The following is a 23,755-nucleotide window of genomic DNA, read 5'->3' on the forward strand; positions in this document are numbered from 1 at the left end:
AGAGAAACCCACCGGAGAGACCCTAAATAGCCATGAGAGGGGGATTGGCTACGTAGCCAGCTAAGCACCTATCAGGAGGGTTCTCTGACGTCACCTGCTGGCACTGGCCACTCAGAGGCCTCCAGAGTGTCCCCACACCTTGAAAAACAAGATGGTTGAAGTCTGGGACACACTGGAGGAGCTGTGGGCACCACCATTGGGGTGGTGATGGACAGGGGAGTGGTCACTCCCCTTTCCTTTGTCCATTTTCACACCAGAGCAGGGACTGGGGGTTCCTGAACTGGTGTAGACTGGCTTGTGCAAGGAGGGTACCATCTGTGCCCTTCAAAGCATTTCCAAAGGCTCTGGGAGGCTACCCCTCCCAAGCCTGTAACACCTATTTCCAAAGGGAGAGGGTGTAACACCCTCCTCCCAAAGGGAATTGTAGGAGGCTGGCCTGGTTTGTAGTGAGTACCAAGGGGTACTTACACTCTGCACCAGGTCCAGGTATCCCTTATTAGTGTAGAAGAGGTGTCTAGGAGCTTAGGCTGATAGAAAAGGTAGTTAAGCAGAGCAGCTTAGGCTGAACTAGGAGACGTGTGAAGCTCCTACTATACTACTGGTGTCATATGCACAATATCATAAGAAAACACAATACGCAGATATACTAAAAATAAAGGTACTTTATTTTTATGACAATATGCCAAAAGTATTTCAGTGAGTACCCTCAGTATGAGGATAGCAAATATACACAAGATATATGTACACAATACCAAAAATATGCAGTAATAGCAATAGAAAGCAACGCAAGCAATGTACAGTCACAATAGATTGAAATGAGAGCACATAGGTATAGGGGCAACACAAACCATATACTCCAAAAGTGGAATGCGAACCACAAATGGACCCCAAACCTATGTGAGCTTGTAGAGGGTCGCTGAGACTGTAAGAAAACAGTGAGGGTTAGAAAAATAGCCCACCCCAAGACCCTGAAAAGTGGGTGCAAAGTGCACTAAAGTTCCCCAGAGAGCACAGAAGTCGTGATAGGGGAATTCTGCAAGGAAGACCAACACCAGCAATGCAACAATGATGGATTTCCAGACGAGAGTACCTGTGGAATAAGGGGACCAAGTCCAAGAGTCACACCCAAGTCGTGAGTGGGCAGATGCCCAGGAAATGCCAGCTGAGGGTGCAAAGAAGCTACCACAGGATGGTAGAAGCTGTGGATTCTGCAAGAACGAAGAGGACTAGGAACTTCCCCTTTGGATGATGGATGTCCCACGTCGTGAAGAAGCTTGCAGAGGTGTTTCCGTGCAGAAAGACCCCAAACAAGCCTTGCTAGCTGCAAGGGTCATGGTTAGGGTTTTTGGATGCTGCTGTGGCCCAGGAGGGACCAGGATGTCGCCAATTGCGTGAGGAGACAGAGGGGGCACCCAGCAAGACACGGAGCCCACTCAGAAGCAAGCAGCACCCGCAGAAGTGCCGGAAAAGGCACTACAAAGAGGAGTGAACCGGAGCTCACCCGAAGACACAAAAGGGAGTACCACGACGCCGGAGGACAACTCAGGAGGTTGTGCACTGCAGGTTAGAGTGTTGGGGACCCAGGCTTGGCTGTGCACAAAGGAAATCCTGGAAAAGTGCACAGGAACCGGAGCAGCTGCAAATCATGCGGTACCCAGCAATGCAGTCTAGCGTGGGGAGGCAAGGACTTACGTCCACCAAACTTGGACTGAAGAGTCACTGGACTGTGGGAGTCACTTGGACAGAGTTGCTGAGTTCCAGGGACCACGCTCGTGGTGCTGAGATGGGACCCAGAGGACCGGTGATGCAGTCTTTTGGTGCCTGCGGTTGCAGGGGGAAGATTCTGTCAACCCACAGGAGATTTCTTTGGAGCTTCTAGTGCAGAGAGGAGGCAGACTACCCCCACAGCATGCACCACCAGGAAAACAGTCGAGAAGGCGGCCGGATCAGCGATACAAGGTTGCAGTAGTCGTCTTTGCTACTTTGTTGCGGTTTTGCAGGCGTCCAGAGCAGTCAGCGGTCGATTCCTTGGCAGAAGGTGAAGAGAGAGATGCAGAGGAACTCTGATGAGCTCTTGCATTCTTTATCTAAAGAATTCCCCAAAGCAGAGACCCTAAATAGCCAGAAAAGGAGGTTTGGCTACTTAGGAAGGAGGAAAGGCTAGCAACACAGGTAAGAGCCTATCAGAAGGAGTCTCTGACGTCACCTGCTGGCCCTGGCCACTCAGAGCAGTCCAGTGTGCCAGCAGCACCTCTGTTTCCAAGATGGCAGAGGTCTGGAGCACCCTGGAGGAGCTCTGGGCACCTCCCAGGGGAGGTGCAGGTCAGGGGAGTGGTCACTCCCCTTTCCTTTGTCCAGTTTCGCGCCAGAGCAGGGCTGGGGGATCCCTGAACCGGTGTAGACTGGCTTATGCAGAGATGGGCACCATCTGTGCTCATCAAAGCATTTCCAGAGGCTGGGGGAGGCTACTCCTCCCCAGCACTCACACCTTTTTCCAAAGGGAGAGGGTGTAACACCCTCTCTCTGAGGAAGTCCTTTGTTCTGCCTTCCTGGGCCAGGCCTGGCTGGACCCCAGGAGGGCAGAAACCTGTCTGAGCGGTTGGCAGCAGCAGCAGCTGCAGTGAAACCCCGGGAAAGGTAGTTTGGCAGTACCCGGGTCTGTGCTAGATACTCGGGGGATCATGGAATTGTCTCCCCAATGCCAGAATGGCATTGGAGTGATAATTCCATGATCATAGACATGTTATATGGCCATGTTCGGAGTTACCATTGTGATGCTATACATAGGTAGTGACCTATGTATAGTGCACGCTTGTAATGGTGTCCCCGCACTCACAAAGTCCGGGGAATTTGCCCTGAACGATGTGGGGGCACCTTGGCTAGTGCCAGGGTGCCCACACACTAAGTAACTTAGCACCCAACCTTTACCAGGTAAAGGTTAGACATATAGGTGACTTATAAGTTACTTAAGTGCAGTGGTAAATGGCTGTGAAATAACGTGGACGTTATTTCACTCACGCTGCAGTGGCAGGCCTGTGTAAGAATTGTCAGAGCTCCCTATGGGTGGCAAAAGAAATGCTGCAGCCCATAGGGATCTCCTGGAACCCCAATACCCTGGGTACCTCAGTACCATATACTAGGGAATTATAAGGGTGTTCCAGTATGCCAATGTGAATTGGTGAAATTGGTCACTAGCCTGTTAGTGACAATTTGGAAAGCAAAGAGAGAGCATAACCACTGAGGTTCTGGTTAGCAGAGCCTCAGTGAGACAGTTAGTCATCACACAGGTAACACATACAGGGCACACTTATGAGCACTGGGGCCCTGGCTGGCAGGGTCCCAGTGACACTTTCAACTAAAACAACATATATACAGTGAAATATGGGGGTAACATGCCAGGCAAGACGACACTTTCCTACAGGAATGCTTTGTTCTGCCTTCCTGGGACTGAGCTGCTCAGACCCCAGGAGGGCAGAACCCTGTATGTGAGGTGGCAGCAGCTGTAGCTGCAGTGCAAGCCTCAGAGAGCTGGTTTGGCAGTTCTGGGGGTCCATGGTGGAGCCCCCAGGATGTATGGAATTGGCTCCCCAAAACCATATTTGGAATGGGGGGACAATTCCATGATCTTAGACACTTTACATGGCCATATTCGGAGTTACTATTGTGAAGCTACATATAGGTATTGACCTATATGTAGTGCACGCATGTAATGGCGTCCCTGCACTCACAAAGTCCAAAGTCTGGGGAATTGGCCCTGGACTTCGTGGGGGCACCTTTGCTAGTACAAGGGTGCCCTCACACTTAGTAACTTTGCACCTACCCTTCAGTAAATGAAGGTTAGACATATAGGTGACTTATAAGTTACTTAAGTGCAGTGAAAATGGCTGTGAAATAGCGTGTGCACTATTTCATGCAGGCTGCAGTGGCGGTCCTTTGAAAGGATTTGTCTGAGCTCCTTATGGGTGGCAAAAGAAATGCTGCAGCCCATAATGACCTTCTAGAACCCCAGTGCCCTGGGTACCTAGGTACCATATACTAGGGAATTATAAGGGGGGTCCAGTGTGCCAATTAGAATTGGTAAATGAAGTCACTAGCCTATAGTGACACATTTGGAAGTAGAGAGAGCATAAGCACTGGGTTTCTGGTTAGCAGAGCCTCAGTGACACAGTCAAGCACTACTGACAGCACACATTAGGCCATAAACTATGAGCACTGGGGTCCTGGCTAGCAGGGTCCCAGTGAGACAGGCAAAACACACTGAAAAATCGGGTTTTCACTATGAGCACTGGGGTCCTTGCTAGCAGGATCCCAGTGACACAGAAAAAACACACTGACACACACTCTCAAACAGGCCAAAAGTGGGGGTAACCATGCTAGAAAGAGGCTACTTTCTCCTATTAGGTCACAACATCTCCACTGGGGTGCCCTATCTGTCTGCGTACCGGATCAAAGGCAGTCGTAAGTTACAACACCCAGTCACCGTCTCTCAGGTGTGCACCTTTCTGGGGATGGTGGGATATTCCAGACAATAGATTTAGGGTTGTGCTTGTCTGATTAAGCTAATTAAGCACTATTTTAAGAAATATACCTCTAAATGCTTGCAATGGATTGAGAATGCAGAGCTAGCTTTTGTGCAGGTGAAACAAGCATTGGCCTCTGCCCCTCTCTAGGACTACAAAACCCATTACCTTGTATTGTCATGTGCAAAATGGTTGCAGTCTAGGGGTGCTGGTACAAGATGATGGCGAGCCAGAACAAACCTATTGTATATTACTCAGCCATTCTTGACCCCTAGAAGTAGCTCTTTCACTTTGTTTGTGGTCTGTGATGGTCTCTGCCCTTCTTAGTAGAATCCTCCGAACATATTGTTCTGGGTTACACTGTGATAGTAGATGAATACTGTTCTGTAGCTGTGGCTGCCTTATTAACAAAAACTCAATATTTATCCACTGCCCAGCTGTCCCAAAATGAAATACATCTGCTCTCTGCCTCTCACATTACATGACTCCACTGTCCGGCATTAAGCTAAGTATCTGGTGCCCACTGTTCAAGATGGAGATGGTGAACCCCTCATTGTTTTGCTTGTAACTGAATATTTGACTGAACTAAGGATAGAAGTGTCTGATATCCCCGTCATTAATTGTGAAAGTGTGTACTATGTGGATGGATCGTCTCTCAGAAATGATGTTGGAAGCCTTGTTGCTGGATACTCCGAATGTATATTACATGAGGTTATAGAGAGCAGGCATCTGCCTCGGGTGACTGTGCCCAGGTGGCTGAACTCTTTGTCTTCACATGTGCTCGTATTTTGTCTTAACAGCTATAAAATGTTGCCTCGGAAAGTTATTATTGTTAAATGGATTGCACATCAGAGCTCTCAAGGTGATATGTCCAGGTACAATGCTTGTACGGATGAAACGGCTAAGACAACCTCATTGTCTCTGAATCATGAAACTGCTGTGTGTAGAAGATTAAGGCCCTCATTATAACCCTGGCGGTCGGTGACCACCAAGGCTATTGTGGCGGTAGTACAGCCAACAGGATGGCGGTACCGCCTGCCTCATTACGACTGTGGCGCTTTCGCCGTGGAGGTCCCGGCGGTCGTAATCCGCCAGGGCAGCGCTGCACTGGGGATTTCGACTCCTCTTACTGCCAGCCTGTCCATGGCGGTGCTGGCGGTAAGGGAACTCGGGGTGCCCCTGGGGGCCCCTGAACTGCCCATGCAGTTGGCATGGGCAGTGCAGAGGCCCCAGGCACAGCGCCATTGCGCATTTCAGTGCCTGAATTTCGGGCAGTGAAATGTGCAACGGGTGCGACTGCACCTGCTGCACATCAGCATTGCCACCGGCTCTATTACGAGCCGGCAGCAATGTTCAAGTGACTTTTCTGCTGGGCCAGCGGACGGAAACACTGTTACCATCCACTTGGCCAGCGGAAAAGTCATAATAGGGAGCCAGAAATACCGCCAGCACTGGCAGTATTCTGGGGCCCGCAGCCTCGGCGGTCTTCTTTGAAGACTACCGAGGTTGTAATGAGGGCCTAAGTCCCTGGTACTTATGCTGATTTGTCTCTGTTATAGGTGTGGACATCAAAAAATTCAAATAGTTGTGGATGAAGCAGAATTGAAAAATGGATTCAGACATCCTGGGTTGGGAGAGGTCAGGGTGAGTGATAACCCCAAACATTATTCTGCCCAATCTTGTTAGGGTACATTATGGCCATGCCTACGCTGGAAGGGACAGTATCCAACGTGCCCTTTCAGCCCACGGGTTTGCCTCCTTCTTTCCTTCGGTTGTCCAACAGATTGCCATTCCTGTGCCACATGGCAAGCCCACAATATAGGGAAAGGGGTCAAATCGTTGCAATACCTGATGCCACGTTGGTCCATTCACTGAAATGTGATTTTCAGATGTGTGCTCATGTTAAACCCAGCCTGTACACCACTTCCTCTTCTGGGAGGAGGCAGCATTAGATGCTCACTGCTGGCGTGGGGGACATGCTTCTGCTTTATCAATAATGACCTGCTTGTTTTGCTAAATAAACGTTTGCAGACTTCCTAAAGGCATGAGTGGTCCCTGATCTGTCTGAACAATGGAGGAAGCTACATCTGCACGGACACTCTACAAAGTTTGGTGCTCTAAGTTGGACATTGTCTGAAGTAAGTCTTTTCAGTGTTTAACTTATACTTTCCATATAACTTCCCCAGCAGCTCCCTGTGGTATATTTATACCAGCCTGGCTATGGTTTTTAAGCTTTCCACCTATCAGAGATAATTAAATGTACAGCAGACTTCTCAATGTGAGCTACACTCTAAAAATATTGGGTACCACTAAGTTAGGACCACTTAGGCGCTATAAGTATGATAGCCAGCCCCATGTTGTTCCAAAGGCTTGTTATTGGCCAGAAAGTGGTCAGAAAGCATTCTTGATAGCCTCCCCATCACCATTACATTCCAGAGGCTTAGATGCCACAGTGAGACGGTTGGAGACTTCCTCTTCCTACAGCATGCAGCTGAAGTATTTTTTCAGCCCCAAATGTTGCTTTGGTGTTCTAAAAGAGGGGGGCAGAGGCCCAGCAGGACATACGAGATATCTGAAAGAGTCAGATCCCCCAAATCGTTGTCATGGCTCCTGGGATCTCTGTCTGGAATGGTTTGATTTGTGGAGAGTCGTTCTATGCATGTTTAAAGTCTCCCAGGAAGCCCCAGCCTCGTCCACATGCTGTGCTTGACTGAGCATAGAGGTTGTGCAGTATGACCGGGAATAGGTAACAATGAAAGGCAATCTTGTAATAGCGCTCCCTACCCAGGGTGGTGGTAGAGTTTAGGGTGAGATGTTGCCACAAAAGTTACCATTGATCTTTCCCTACTTTCCCTGCCAAGAATTATATTCCAACTCACAATAAATATGGGAGGGAGGCACATAAGAGTATAGAGCACAACGTGTCTTTCTTTAACAAAATTTCAGTTCAGGGTTAGGGCTCGGATTCCCGAAACAGGGTGTAATGATCTTGTTTGTTTCATCAAGATGAACCATTCATCTCCAAAGACAGAACTTCCGCTCCATGAAACATGTCTGGCAATGTCCCCGTTTCCACTTGTGAAAGGGTCCCAGCACTACTGCTGGTGTGAGGGCAGGCTTATGATGAACAGAGCTGTGTCAACTCCTTGTAAAGTTATTCCGGATTGTGAGTGGAGTACTTGCGGTAGAAATAATGGAGGCATTTGGGAGTCTGTCCTGATTTGGTTTCAATGATCCCGCAGGGGTCTACCCGCCTCAGCCCTCAACATGTAAATCCATACTTTACCAGTTTCCTTGAGGGATCAGCAGTCCTGTAATGAAATACCACATTTTTACACTTTAAATTCTTCCTTCTCCCCACAATACTATATGTGTTTGGCGATGGTCACCACCCATCTCTCTCCCCTGCAGGAGAATCTTCTGCACCTCACGACTCAAACTATCTGCAGGGAGAAGGTAGCTGTGATGGTTGAGCATCTGAAAGAGCTGCCTGTCTGTGGGTGACAGGCACGTGTGGACTGACCTGCAGTACTCTCAGGAGCACATTCAGTTCATCGGTCCGTATGTGCACCCCCACAGCTGCCGCCTTCCTGCGGGGCGCTCTCGCTGGTTGCGGGGGAATTCTAGGGTAGCAGCGGAATTGTAGGGCTGCGGAGGATCCTGCAGTAGTGAGAACTGTGAGGTGGCCAGGGATCCGAGGGTTTTGGGGATTGCGAGAAATGCTAGCGTCGTAGCGGATGGTAGACTTGTAGGGGGGTTGTGTGGCGTGGGGAACAGTAGTATTGCAAGGGGTTGGAAGGGCGGCTGGGGTTCTGTTGCTACTGCTGAACCCTAGGGCTGCTTGGGATACACAGTAAGACTGCCAGGGGATTGTAATACTTCAAAGGATTGAAATGCTGTGAGTTGTTTGTGCATTACAATGGAATTTTAGGGTTGCAGGACATAATATGGGCGTGGTGAGGTGCAGGTTATGTGAGACTATAGTATTAGTACGGCTTATAGGTAATTGGTGTTCTGCAAGGTTGGTAGGGGCTACAGTATTGTACTGCAATTGTAGTGTTATCCCCGTTTGTAGTGTGGAAGTGATTGTGTGGTTTTAGAGGAAATGTAAGGCTGTGGTGGGATTGTGACGTGGCAGTGGGATAGCAGAGACGCAGACAAGAGACTGTAGAGTTGAAAGTGAGTTGTAGGGTTGCAGTAGACTGGGGACTTGCTAGACATTGAAGAGTTGCTGGGTGTCTTAGAGTTGTAGCAGACACACAAGGTTGCAATGTATGCTGGGTTTGTGAGGGACTCTGTCTATGGGGGGATTGTTACAATGCAGGGGAGAGTAGATTTTGAAGGATACTGAAGCACTATGTAGGAATGTAATGTCCTAAGTCTCGTAGGATTGCAGACAATTGAAGGGTGGTGGGTCAGTATTGTTTCGGAAGGATTGCATGATGGAAGCAGGCTTGCAGGGAGTCAGGGTGAGGGTAGAGTTACAAGGACTCTAAAGTAGGGAGTTGAGAGCTACAAGGGATCAGAAGGTTGTGTGGGTTTTAGGCTTGCAGCAGAATTCTAGGTTTGCAGGGAAACACTAGGCTGTTTGTAAGAAGTTCATAGAAGGTGAAGAGCACCTGTTCTCAAATGTCATTTTGGGGACAAAGCTGAAATTCTCATACCTTTGGTAGACTGTGCCCTCAGAGTTGACGCCATAAACTGAGCCGTCTGTGCCAACCTCTATCATAACGAGGCTGCCTGCCACGTTGGTCCAGCTGCTTCCTGCACAGGCCACAGAACTAGTGCCTGAGCGGTAGTAGATGGCATTCCCAGCGTTGACCCCCCAGCAGCCCCTTAAGCCGCAGCTGTAGTACTTCAGACCCCCGACGACGTAAACCCAAGCTGGCGTGGGAGGCCTAGCCAGTACCGCAGCCTCGCTCAGGCAGTAGGGGGCATCCACGAAGTTAGCTCCAGCCACCAGCTTGTTTCCACCAGCATCGATCTGCTTCAGGAGACCTAGGGAAAGAGCATGGTAGAAGAGAAACAGGTGAGATAGTTACCCTTCTTTGTAGAATCATGGTCAGAAGCCTTCACATGCAGACATGGGCCTTCACCCAGGGCAACAAAAATGGACAAATAAAAGCAGAAAGGTCATTTTTGAATTCCGAACCAAATGCATGTTAGGGAGATTACACCCTTCCTCGTGTTCAAATGCATGGGAGGGAGGGATTTGACTCTCTAGTTTATAGCCTTCACTAGACAGCACCACACTCGATATAGCTTTGCTTCATGAGCTAGCAGTGTTCACGCCAACCAATAGCAAGATGGTCTTCTTCCGAAGTAACTAATAGCAGGACACTGTCCACAAAGATCAAACCAGAAACACCTCAAAGGTTTTACAGTCCAAATTGTAAGGCCTATATCCTGATCCTTGATGGGAGAAAGCTCACTATGCATTATCAAAGAGGAGAATGTGAGCATGCGGGGACACAGATACTGAGACTGTGATGCAAAACTAGCTCCCCACGCCACCTTATCCCTACTGCTTGATATGTTGAGCTGTGAGGGACTAGCTCAAGGGTGGTGGTGTGAATGTTAAAAATAGAGTTTAACAGTTATCACAATTATGACAAAGCAAATGGGCCCAATTCATAAACTGTATTTTGTAGTATGTGTAGTAGTCCTACAATAGTGCTTCACAGACTACACAAAATGCAATTCACAAATGTTCGCGCAGACAACTCCACCTCTGCCACTCATTTTGTTTTGTGCAGAGGTCTCTGCTATGAGTCTGGAGATCTCTGCATGTGTAACTCTATGTTTTAGTAGCAAATGTGGGTAGGACAGAGGGCATTGGAAAATGGGGAGAACTCACACCTAAATGGGAAGGATTTAGGAAGGCATAGAGAGGGGTTTAGGGAGGGACATGCAAAATCCTGAACACATACCCACACAAAAGTAAACCGCTACTGTTCACAAACTGCACTTATAAAGTTACAACAACCAAAAAGGACCCAACACAGTCCAGCACCAGACATGGCCACTCGTAAGTACTACAACTTACACCCATAGAAAATAATAGAGGTGAAGCCTCAATAAAACACTCTACAGGATATATTATTAAACAAGTTAAAATGTTTTTACTTTTGAATCAAATAAATATAAAATAAATAATTTTTAGTTTTAAAAAGTTAGATTACATGAACAATTCAATCTTTTATCATTTTAAAAATGAACAATTAACTTATTTCTAAAAATATAATGAATTAAACTTTAAAAAATAATACATGAATTTAAATAAATTAAAAAATATATAACTATTAGTTAAATGTATTAATAATTAAATAATAAAACTGGGTAAAGTATTAATTTCTAACTATTATTTTAATTTTTGAATTAAAGTAATATTCAAAATTAAAAGTATACAGTTCAGGTGTTTAATTATTTCATAAAGATTTACATGAGTTATTGTAATGTCATATTTTATATTATTAGTTGTGCATTAATAACATTATTTTATTATTAGTTACATTTTGATTTTACATTACAATATTTTAATACTTTTTATGAATTATTAAACTATATAACTTATCCCTGCAGTTAGCTATAGGGAGATCTCAGCCCCTAGGGTGGAGATCTCTGCTGACATGTGAAATGTTACTCGTAGTACCTTTACACCCTTGAATTCAGTCCTAGATATCTCCACCCTCTCAGGGGGTGCGGAGGGCAGTAAATCTTAATGTAGGTGTAAATCTACACTTGAAAATGGTGAATAGAAAAAAGTCCGGATTTACACCTAAGTGCAAGAATAAATTTACACATGAGTAAATTTACACTTATAAATTTAATTTGTGGATCGGTTGCAGAATGCCCAGACAGAGAATTTAACAAAACACATTAACATAAGGACCTTTGGGTATATAAAGATATATACAACAAATATAACATCCAAACAATAGCAATCACCTAGTTTTCTACATATTGCACTTAAAATAAAAGTAGCAACTGGGGAAATCTATTTTACACTCAACACATACTGAGTGTGATCACTAGCTAAAAGCAAGTGCTGTGTTGTTTGCAATTAATTTTGAAAAGAGGATGATTCTGATGCTGCCATCAATGATAGCACCCCCTCATATGCTATTTACAATCACCAATTGATTACAATTTTTAGGACAAGAACAACACAAAATGTGAAGAATGTAACCTGTGGGCAGAGATACCAAGATGTCTGTGCATTACAATCAAGAGTCTCAATGATCACAGTGAAATGTTATTTGTGCATGGGAATTGTTTTGTCTCTGTTTGGGTTACGTTTCCACAGAACCTGTTACATTACACATTTCATGCCCCAAAGTTGTTAGTGTTAGGACCAAAAAGTCTCTCGCATAGCAATGTACGTGTACCTCTGCCCTTGAGTGTCCCCAACTGCAATGATGCCTGGATCCCTGGTAATGATTTTTGTTGTCACGGGCTAACACAGATCATGTGTGTGCACCATGGCATAGGCTGTCTCACAGATAGCTGTCTTTTTGGACTGGGAGCAGGGAGCAGACCCTAATATAAACTTCAAGGACTCAGACCCTAAATCACATTTGGTTTCTGGAAATGGACTAGAAGAAGTGGAGCTTGTCAACCCCAAAAATTGTCAACTGTCAAGCAGCAGATGGGCTGTGTGAGACGGGGAAAGCTCTGCCAGATTGCCTGTGACCAGGACTGGAGGTTAAGGCCTGCCAGTCTCCCAGCTGAGTGAGGAGACATCACCCAGGACCAATAATCCTGGAAAAGTCTGTAATAAACTGCTGCCAGGAATTTGCAAACCCAGAGTACGCCTGGATTTCTTTGACAGCAGTAGAAGTAGGCCGGTCTCTGACAACTTTAACCTTGTCATTATCAATCTGGATACATTAAACAGAAATCTGGAACCCCAATAAAGTGACTTTTGCCTTCTCCCTTGGCATACAAAGAGTTAACCCGGAGGCACTGACAGTGGAATCCTATGTTTTTCAAGAGTGCTGGGGGTGAGATGAGTATGTCATCCAATTAGAAGATAACAAAAGAGGTGATGAAATCACGAAAAATATAATTAATGAAATGTTGGGCGGCTGCTGGGGTGTTATACAGGCTGAAGGGCATCACTAAGGGCCTGATTGCGATATTGGTAGAGGGATCGGTTACTCCGTCACAACAGTGATGGATAGTCCATCTGTCGAAATCTAAATCCCATTGGATATCATGAGGCGGACAGGATATTGTTCACAACTGTGACAGAGTAGCCCCTCTGGCAAAGTCTAAATCAGGCCCTAAGTATTAAAAATGCCATAACAAACATTAAAAATGGTTTTCCATTCATCTTTCGCTTGGATGCAGAGAAGATTATATGTTCCACTCAGATCACATTTACTGATGATTTTGATCCTATGCAGCTGATCTAGTAAACCAGAAATCAAAGGTACTGGGTATCTATTTCTGATGCTAATCTGATTTAATTGACAATAGTCTACGCGAGGCTGGTAATCTCCTTCAGCTTTCTGGATAAAAATGATGGGAGCACCTGCTGGTGAGATGGAATGATGACTAAATCCTGTATTTAAAATGTTCATCAAGATATTCCTTCAGGATCTGATATTCCTCGTGATTTAATGGATAAATGCTTTCATGAGGAATCTTTAGCTCAGGCTGTAAATTGATGGCCCAATTGTAGGGTCGGTGTGGAGATAATACAAATGCTCCCTTCGTGTTGAAGACATCTGCGTGTTCTTTATAACACTTCGCACCTTCTGAGCGGTTCGAGTTTTGGGTCATCATCAAACAATCAAACAGGACACAGGTTGTTCTTTAAGCAGACCCATTCTCAGACAGCAGTGACTTTGACAAAATGAGTCTTTGAAATGGATACTGGACATAGTCAAGTTAATCTGTGAGTTATGTGCTAGCAGTCGCGTGGTTACCAAAATCACAGTGAAAGCTGGAGTGGCAATCAAATCAAATGTTATGGTTTCCATGTGTCCAGTTTCAGTGGACATCCCCAAAACAGCAGTTTCCAATGCCATCTTTCCTGATGTTAAAGAGGTGCAATCCACCCCAAAGAGTTCTTCAAGTACTGCTTTCTTGTCACATGGAATCTTCTTAGCTTGTTCATATGCAGTATACATAAAGCAACCAAGGTCTCCAAAATCAGCTAAGGCCCATGCAGGTGACACCTATACACCTAGCCTGCCATTAGCCTTTGACTTCCAGTTCCTGCTTGTTCCAGACTGATCCAGTGACACCGCAGCTGCCTGGGTTTTCCCAATGGGTTTTCCTGACTGCGTTTTTGCCACTCACCATTCTTTCCTGCCAACAGAAGCCCCACACACCCCAGGACCTACTTAATTCAGGCAGCAGTGCGACCACATCAGTAGGCACCTGGACACCTAATCTGCCTCTTGCTGTGGCTTCCAGTTCCTGCTTGTCCCAGACTGATCCAGTGACAATGCAGCTGCCTGGGGTTTTCCAGCTGGGGTTTTCCCGACCGGGATTTCCCACTCACCATTCTTCCCGCCAACAGAAGCCTAAAGCGCACTAAAGGCAAGCCTGTCTGTGCCCATCTGTGCCTGGACCGCGCCCAGCGCCATGCCCTTTGGCCCTCTCTCCCCCTGAAGATACACCATTGCTAAGCTCTAAACCCTCGACCCTGGACGCCTCAACAAACACTGTCACTGTGCCGACCCATTCCCCACGTTAGGGCCTTTCACCTGCACCCACTGATGCTTCATCTGCCAAAGCACACACACCAGGCCACCGACTAGCCCCACCCTGAACACACCACAGACACCACCTGAACAAAAACACCAACTTGCATGTGCCCTTCTCAACACATGCTTACTAAGCAAGCATTCCATAGAATTATGGGATCTCATTGCCACCCTCGCACCTGACATCATCTTCCTTAATGAGACCTGGCTCAACCACACATCCACCCCAGACATTGCCACAGCGATCCCCGACGGATATAAAATCACTCACCGGGACCGCACCAACAAGCCACACAGACAACAAAACAACCATCACCCTTGCATACCAACCCCCATGCCCAGGATCTAACTTCTGCAACACCTTTGCAGACTTCATTGCGCCCCTAGCCTTAGGCTCAAAGGACTAAATCTTCCTCGGAGACCTACATTTCCACATCGACGACCCCAAGGACAGCAACATTGCACACCTCCTCAACAGTATAAGCAGCCTCAGATTGACCCAGATCATCCAGGATCCTACACACACAGCAGGACACATGCTGGACCCCATTTTCACCTCCAGTAACCACGTCAAATTCAGCCATGTCACACAACTAACATGGACTGATCACTCTATTGTCCACTTCAGCATCTCCAGCCCCCACACCTCCACTCCCAAGATGATCAGCGTCCTCCTCCGAAGGTGGAATAAAATCTCAGAGACCTGCTGGGCAGATGCCCTCAACAACTCCAACCCCACCAACCGCCACCAACCTCAAACAGGGAGTGAAAAATGTCAACGCCTGGATCACTGATTGCACCAACAGCATTGTGCCCATCAAGAGCAACATCTAGAGAAAATCCTCCAAAAAGGCTAGTTGGTACACCCAAGAACTCAGAATAGTGAAATGAGACAGCAAATAGCTGGAGAGGATATGGCACGCCTGCAAGGACACCTCAGACAGAGCAGCCTTCAAGACCTCCCTCTACCTCTTCCACTGCCTGCTGACGGCAACAAAGAAGACAGCCCTTGCCGCTCACATCAAAACCAGTGCCAAAAATGACCAAGGAACTTTTCAACATCGTTAAGGAATTCTCCAACCCAGCTGCCAGAGAAAACAATATCACAATCTCACAGGAGCTGTGCAACAACATTTTCCACTTCTTCCACAACAAGATCGCAACCATGTAAAGAAACTTCAAACCTCAACCCACACCCACAGACTTCCTCAACAGATATGCCACCACTGTAACTGACACGACCCACACACTGACCACCTGAAACATCCTGTCCACCCAGGATGTCACCTCCATCATGAAATCCATCCACTTGGGAGCTCCCACAGACCCATGCCTGCATCCCATCTTCAACCTTGGAAACCAAAAGATTGGCCTGGAACTCACCACCCTGCTCAGCACCTCTATCACTACTGGATCATTTCCCGATGCCTGGAAACACGCCGAAGTCAGACCTATACTCAAAAAAACACGCCGCCAACTCCAGTCAACCCAAAAACTACTGACTAATCTCCCTGCTCCCATTCCCAGCGAAGGTACTGGAAAAGATCATCAACAGGCAACTCATGACATACCTAGAGCAGAATCAGCTACTCGATGCCTCCCAATCTGGCTTCCACAGCAATCACAGCACCAAAACTTCCCTGATCGCAGCCACCGGAAACATCTGAACCCTCCTCGACCGAGGAGAAACAGGAGCGTTGCTCCTCCTCGACCGCTCAGCAGCCTTCAACACCGTATCCCACCACATGCTGATTATAATACTCCACCACATTGGCATCCAATGGGATGCGCTCAGATGGATCACCTCCTTCCTCACCGGAAGAGCCCAGAGGATCCACCTCCCACCTTTCACTTCCAAACCCAAGGAAATCACCTGCGGTGTCCCCCAGGGCTCATCCCTCAGCCCCAAGCTCTTCAACGCATATATGACCCCGCTGGCCAACATCATCAGATCCCATGGTCTCAACATAATTTATTACACAGACGACACCCAATTCATCCTCTCATTCACTGACGACCCCTCCACCACTAGAACCAAGATCCACAGATGCATGACAAGCATCGCTGACTGGATGAAGAACAACTGCCTGCCTGCAGACAGGACAGAAGTACTGATCTTTGGCAACAGCAGCAACACATGGAATGACTCCTGGTGACCATCAGACCTAAGGCCCACACCCACTCCCTCCAACCATGCCAGAAACCTACACACACGATGCACTGTGACACAAGCCCTCATCACCAGCCGACTCGACTACGACAATGCCCTCTACGTAGAAGTCTAAATACTAGATATGACCATGTCCTGATCTGGCCACTGGGTGTTACTGCTGCCAGCGCCTAACTGTGACTGGCCACTAGGCGCTACTGCTGTCAATGACATATCCTGGCCAGGGTCACTCTTGTCAATGATATGTTTGGGTCAAGAGGTGTCACAGCTGCAAATGCCCTGCTGTGACCACTAGATGTCAGTGTTGGTAATGCCAAGATCTGGCCTCTCCGTATTACTGCGGCCAGTGCACCAGCCTGGCTGATGAGAGGTGATACTCCAAAACCGGTCCCAGGATGCTTGTTTCTGGTCCAAGGAGGACCTGACCTGGCAGTTTAGTCTAGACTGTTTCCATGGGGAGCAGGTTCAAGACTGATATGCATATGGCTGGGTCCAAACTGGAATGGTAGGGTGAGCAAAAAAACGATGAATGTAGGCCCAGGTCTGTGATTGGGGGTGAATGTTTGACATTGTTCAGCATTTCGTCCATCATGTGTTCTTTGTGCATTTATTTGGTCACTACTTAGCACTGCTGTAATTGTCACTGCTGGGCAAAAAATGTCACTGCTGGTATTGCCTACACTAGCCAGTAGATGTAATTGGTACTAATGTCACCCTCCAGGCAGTAGTGTCACTGCTGCACGTGCATACAGTAGCTGTGCTGTCCATTCCTTGCTGCAGCCACTAGGTGTCAATGTTGCCAGTTCCTGGTCGTTAGGTGTCGCTGTTGCTCAGCCCATTATTGGCCCCCTACCTATCACTATAAATGAATACCTACTCGGCCAGTAGGTAGCTCTGCTGCAAATCTTCACATTTGAAAATAGCTATTTGTTTCCCAGGCCTTGCCCTGGTATCTTGTGTCACTGCTACCAATGCCTCTATGGCCAAGAAGTGTCAGTGCTGCAGGTGCTATACTCTGACCAGTAGGTGGCGCTGGTACCAACTCCATTCTATGGCCACTCGCTGCTCTGATTGTAATTGTAGCATTTGTGAGCGCGATAAACCAGGAGGCATCAAAGAGAGAAAAGAGAAATAAACCGTGTGAAAGGTGAGGCCCTAAAGCAGAGAAGACCTCAAGAGCCAGGCAGCTCTGAGGGAAGGAGGACTAATTGGAAAATAACCGGGTTTTCACCTGCCTACGAAAGATGAGGTGTCCCTGCTGCTAGCATCTAGTCTGCCACCAGGTGTCGCTGCTGCACAGTCTTACACCACCTCACAGCTGCATGTGTAGCTCAAACCTTGCCCTGGTCACTAGGTGCTGGCTGCTAGCATCTAGTCCTCCACCAGGTGTCGCTGCTGCACAGGTTTACATTAGCTCACAGCTGCATGTGTAGCTCAAGCCTTGCCCTGGACACTAGGTGCTGGGTGCTAGCATCCAGTCCGCCACCAGGTGTCGCTGCTGCACAGGCTTACACCAGCTCACAGCTGCATGAGTAGCTCAAGCCTTGCTCTGGGCACTATGTGCTGGCTGCTAGCATCCAGTCCGCCACCAGGTGTCGCTGCTGCACAGGCTGACACTAGCTCACAGCTGCATGTGTAGCTCAAGCCTTGCCCTGGACACTAGGTGCTGGGTGCTTGCATCTAGTCCTCCACCAGGTGTCGCTGCTGCACAGGCTTAAGCTAGCTCACAGCTGCATGTGTAGCTCAAGCCTTGCCCTGGACACTAGGTGCTGGAGGCAGTCAATGTCATACCATGTCCAACCCCCCCCCCCTCCCCCCCCCCCACAAGCAACCCCCCCCCCCCCCACACACACCCTCTGACCCCCGGGGCCCAAGGGCTTGCCTTGGCACCTGCCAGGCAGCACACACAGGGGTTAAACACCACACATCTGGGGCACATTTCAAGGCAGAGATGACAGCGCCCGTACCTGCCACCTGCACCCAGGTGTTGTCTTGCAGTTTGTAGATGAAATTCACCTTGTTGACACACCAGACGCCGGCGGGGCCGGCCGAGACGTGGATGGCCTCGCCGGGGACGTTCACCCAGGTGGACGTGTCCCATCTCCAGATGGTTCCGTTGGAGCCCACTCCGTAGACGGCCCCCGCTCCGGCGTCGACCTGCTTCAGCTTCCCAGGAACCACTCGGCAGCCCAAGTCTGGAGAGAAGGGCACAGAATAAACAGAAAAGCATTGGGCAGTTACCATTACTTGTAATCTGATTACTCTCGCTTGACAGGATCACAATGGGTGTCTCTATAAAACTGGCACAGTGCTCTTTCCATGGTCTGTCGAGTCTGTCCCCCCTGCATAGTGTTTAAGAGGGAGAAGTTGTGACATAACGGCCAGAGCTGTCGACTTTGGTTCTGGGGAACCAGGTTCGACTCTCGGCGCCAGCTCAACATCCTGTGATTCTGGGCAAGTCATTTCATGTACCTGTGCCTCCAACATTGAATCCGTCCTTCTGTAACGTGACTGGTGCTCGTGTGAAGCGCCCTAACACCTTCAGGTCGAGTTCGCGCTATATATAACTGAAAACAAGCCTAAATTCACACAGTCTGTCCCCACTGCATAGTGCAATAGAGACAGAAGGAACTCATGATTCACTGAGTCTGTGTCAACTACAAGAGACAGAATGTAGTCATGATTCACAGAGTCTGTCCTCACTGCATAGTGCAACAGAGACAGGAGTAAGTCATGATTCACATAGTCTGTCCTCACTGCATAGTGCAACAGAAACAGGAGTAAGTCATTATTCACAGTCTGTCCCCACTGCATAGTGAACAGAAACAGGAGTAAGTCATGATTCACATAGTCTGTCCTCACTGCATACTGCAACAGAAACAGGAGTGAGTCATGATTCACAGAGTCTGTCCCAACTGCATAGTGCAACAGGGATAGGAGTGAGTCATGATTCACATAGTCTGTCCTCACTGCATAGTGCAACAGAAACAGGAGTGAGTCATGATTCACAGAGTCTGTCCCAACAGCATAGTGCAACAGAAACAGGAGTAAGTCATTATTCACAGAGTCTGTCCTCACTTCATAGTGCAACAGAAACAGGAGTAAGTCATTATTCACAGAGTCTGTCCCCACTGCATAGTGAACAGAAACAGGAGTGAGTCATGATTCACATAGTCTGTCCTCACTGCATGGTGCAACAGAGACAGGAGTAAGTCATGATTCACATAGTCTGTCCTCACTGCATACTGCAACAGAAACAGGAGTGAGTCATGATTCACAGAGTCTGTCCCAACTGCATAGTGCAACAGGGATAGGAGTGAGTCATGATTCACATAGTCTGTCCTCACTGCATAGTGCAACAGAAACAGGAGTGAGTCATGATTCACAGAGTCTGTCCCAACTGCATAGTGGTGCAACAGACAGGAGTGAATCATGATTCACATAGTCTGTCCCCACTGCATAGTGCAACAGGGATAGGAGTGAGTCACGAGTCACAGAGCCTCTCCACACTGCATAGTGCAACAGAAACAGATGGGAGCCAAGACTCACAGAGTCTGTCCCCACTGCATAGTGCAACAGAGACAGAAGGAAGTCAGGATTCACAGAGTCTGTCCCCACTGCATGGTGCAACAGAGATAGGAGGAACTCATGATCCAGCCACACTGCACTTTGTAAAAGAGACTGAAGGAGCTCATGATTGACAGACAGGGTCCCCACTGCATGGTGCAACAGAAACAGAAGGATGTCATGATTCACTGAGTCTGCCCCCACTGCATAGTGCAATAGAGACAGAAGGAACTCATGGTTCACTGAGTCTGTGTGCACTGTATGGTGCAACAGAGACAGGCGTGTGTCATGAGTCACTGAGTCTGTCCCCACTGCATAGTGCAACAGAGAGAGGAGTGAGTCATGAGTCACAGAGTCTCTCCACCCTGCATAGTGCAACAAAACAGATGAAGTCATGATTCACAGAGTCTGTCCTCACTGCATAGTGGTGGGTGCAACAGAGACAGGAGTAAGTCATGATTCCCATAGTCTGTCCTCACTGCATGGTGCAACAGAGACAGGATTGAGTCATGAGTCACAGAGTCTCTCCACACTGTATAGTGCAACAGAAACAGATGGGAGCCAAGATTCACAGAGTCTGTCCCCACTGCATAGTGCAACAGAGACAGAAGGGAGTCACGATTCACAGAGTCTGCCCCACTGCATGGTGCAACAAAACAGATGAAGTCATGAATCACAGAGTCTGTCCCCACTGCATAGTGGTGCAACAGAGACAGGAGTGAGTCATGAGTCACAGAGTCTCTCCACACTGCATAGTGCAACAGAAACAGATGGGAGCCAAGATTCACAGAGTCTGTCCCCACTGCATAGTGCAACAGAGACAGAAGGGAGTCAGGATTCACAGAGTCTGTACCCACTGCATGGTGCAACAAAACAGATGAAGTCTTGATTCACAGAGTCTGTCCCCACTGCATAGTGGTGCAACAGAGACAGACGTGAGTCATGATTCACACAATCTGTCCCCAGTGCATAGTGGTGCAACAGAGACAGGAGTGAGTCACGAGTCACAGAGTCCCTCCACACTGCATAGTGCAACAGAGACAGGAGTGAGTCATGAGTCACAGAGTCTCTCCACACTGCATAGTGCAACAGAAACAGATGGGAGTCAAGATTCACAGAGTCTGTCCCCAATGCATAGTGCAACAGAGACAGAAGGGAGTCACGATTCACAGAGTCTGCCCCACTGCATAGTGGTGCAACGGAGACAGGAGTGAGTCATGAGTCACAGAGTCTCTCCACACTGCATAGTGCAACAGAAACAGATGGGAGCCAAGATTCACAGAGTCTGTCCCCACTGCATAGTGCAACAAAGACAGAAGGAAGTCAGGATTCTCAGAGTCTGTACCCAGTGCATAGTGCAACAGAGACAGAAGGGAGTCAGGATTCACAGAGTCTGTACCCACTGCATGGTGCAACAAAACAGATGAAGTCTTGATTCACAGAGTCTGTCCCCACTGCATAGTGGTGCAACAGAGACAGACGTGAGTCATGATTCACACAATCTGTCCCCAGTGCATAGTGGTGCAACAGAGACAGGAGTGAGTCACGAGTCACAGAGACCCTCCACACTGCATAGTGCAACAGAGACAGGAGTGAGTCATGAGTCACAGAGTCTCTCCACACTGCATAGTGCAACAGAAACAGATGGGAGTCAAGATTCACAGAGTCTGTCCCCAATGCATAGTGCAACAGAGACAGAAGGGAGTCACGATTCACAGAGTCTGCCCCACTGCATAGTGGTGCAACGGAGACAGGAGTGAGTCATGAGTCACAGAGTCTCTCCACACTGCAGAGTGCAACAGAAACAGATGGGAGCCAAGATTCACAGAGTCTGTCCCCACTGCATAGTGCAACAAAGACAGAAGGAAGTCAGGATTCTCAGAGTCTGTCCCCAGAGCATGGTGCATTAGAGACAGAAGAGAGTCATGATTCTCAGTGTCTGTCCCCACTGCATGGTGGCGCAGAGACCGAAGGGACACATGATTCTCAGAGTCTGTCCCCAGTGCACGGTGCATTAGAGACAGAAGGGAGTCATGATTCACCGAGTCTGTCCCCACTGCACGGTGCATCAGAGACAGAAGGGAGTCATGATTCACAGAGTCTGTCCCCACTGCATGGTGCAACAGAGACAGGTTCGAGTCATGATTCTCAGAGTCTGTCCCCAGTGCAGTGTGCATTAGAGACAGAAGGGAGTCATGATTCTCAGAGTCTGTCCTCACCGCATGGTGCAACAGAGACAGAAGGGAGTCATGATACACAGAGTCTGTCCTCACCGCATGGTGCAACAGAGACAGAAGGGAGTCATGATACACAGAGTCTGTCCTCACCGCATGGTGCAACAGAGACAGAAGGGAGTCATGATACACAGAGTCTGTCCTCTCCGCATGGTGCAACAGAGACAGAAGGGAGTCATGATACTCAGAGTCTGTCCTCTCCGCATGGTGCAACAGACAGAAAAGGGAGTCGTGATTGTGTGTGAAACGCAGATCTCTGTGTTTCAGGTGCACTGGTGGAGCTCTCTCCTTGATGTCCATTGCCAGAACTATCCGTGTGGCGCTACAGCATCAGAACAACCGAGGCGCTACTAGTCAGGATTATAGTGCACTGAGAGCCCTTGGAGTGTCCAGAACTGTAGCCGCGGTGAAGCGCACTGACAGCTCGGAGATGGGTCTCTGTATTGAACAGTTGTGGGCGCTCCAGACAAGCGCTAGGGGTGATAGTTGCGGCTCCGTCTGTGGGCCTCAGTACCGGAGAGCAGGGGGCGCTGCGGACCAGGATCGAGGCGCTTTGACAGAGCTCCAAGTACTGATATAGCAGACGTGGGTTCCAATGACTGACTATCAGTGTCGCTGCAGGTCAGTGCGCGGGTGCCCACCTGGATCCTACGCAGGTCTCTGGGGTCTCACCGCTAGTGCCCTCCCAAGCACCCCATAATCCTGGTAGTAAAGGCCTCGTACCTGCGTTCGCCCCCGCCAGGAGAGCCGCCAGAAGCAGTAGCGCCTGCATGGTGCCTGCAGCAGTGATGGATGGATGGAGGCTAGCCCTTTTATGTGCTGAAGCGAGGCCGCCCCGCCCTGCCCGCACAACAGGAAGGCATTTATTTTACACCTGGGCGGCGGGTGCCCACTCCCATGAGGGTAAACACTGGGGATAAAGGGAACTGCACGGTTTCGGTGTGGCCACGGTCATTGCAGGCGAGAGGTGCAATACCTGAGATGGGCGGGATCCCTGGGGCCTCGAAAGCAGTCCTTCCACATTCATGGGGTGAGCAGGTGTCCCGGATCTGCCGGGATAGTCCCGGGTTTCAGCAGTCGTGGCGGCAGATTTCTGCAAATGTTGCCAATGTCCAGTTATTTAGAGGGGAGGTCGATTTAAAATAGTGAGAGGCACTCTTTTAGGTGTTGCAAAGCAGGGCTGGTTAGCAGTGGTTATACGTAAGCAATTTAATTAACAGGTATGATACTGGCTTTAAAAAAATGCCATTTTATTTTCTTAGGGCCTTTTCTGCGATCCGATGCTGATGGGAGTTGTCATTCTGCGACGCTCCGTGGGTGTGAACATGTAGTCCTTCTTCTATTTTTGCAAAATGTCCCGGTGTTTGGTGCTCAAAATCTGGACACCCTACACGTTTTCCACATGTTCCTGGACCCGTTGAAAGTGGCATTGCTGTGAGATTAGACGTTTTGTGGTATTGGAACCGAGTAACTGAATACGCTGCGCTTTACAGATACCCAGAAATGCGTCCATTACTTACCGATAATGGCATTACTCCTAGTCCT

The 23,755-nt window shown here is 48.3% G+C and overlaps 1 protein-coding gene across 1 annotated transcript in view; it reads right to left on the reverse strand.

The window, feature by feature from the left end:
• LOC138246640 (fish-egg lectin-like) overlaps positions 1–23,084 on the reverse strand; it is a 31,761-nt gene extending 8,677 nt beyond the window's left edge. Inside the window, exons 1-3 of the mRNA XM_069201359.1 lie at positions 22,934–23,084; positions 18,377–18,604; positions 9,185–9,518 (exon numbers count right to left, since the gene is read on the reverse strand). Coding sequence (XP_069057460.1) covers positions 9,185–9,518; positions 18,377–18,604; positions 22,934–22,982 — 611 coding nt within the window. The 5' untranslated portion in view covers positions 22,983–23,084. The remainder of the gene's footprint in view (positions 1–9,184; positions 9,519–18,376; positions 18,605–22,933) is intronic.
• Positions 23,085–23,755: the final 671 nt, after the last annotated feature.

This window comes from Pleurodeles waltl, chromosome 7, assembly GCF_031143425.1.
Source record: "Pleurodeles waltl isolate 20211129_DDA chromosome 7, aPleWal1.hap1.20221129, whole genome shotgun sequence".
Classification (NCBI taxonomy): domain Eukaryota; kingdom Metazoa; phylum Chordata; class Amphibia; order Caudata; family Salamandridae; genus Pleurodeles; species Pleurodeles waltl.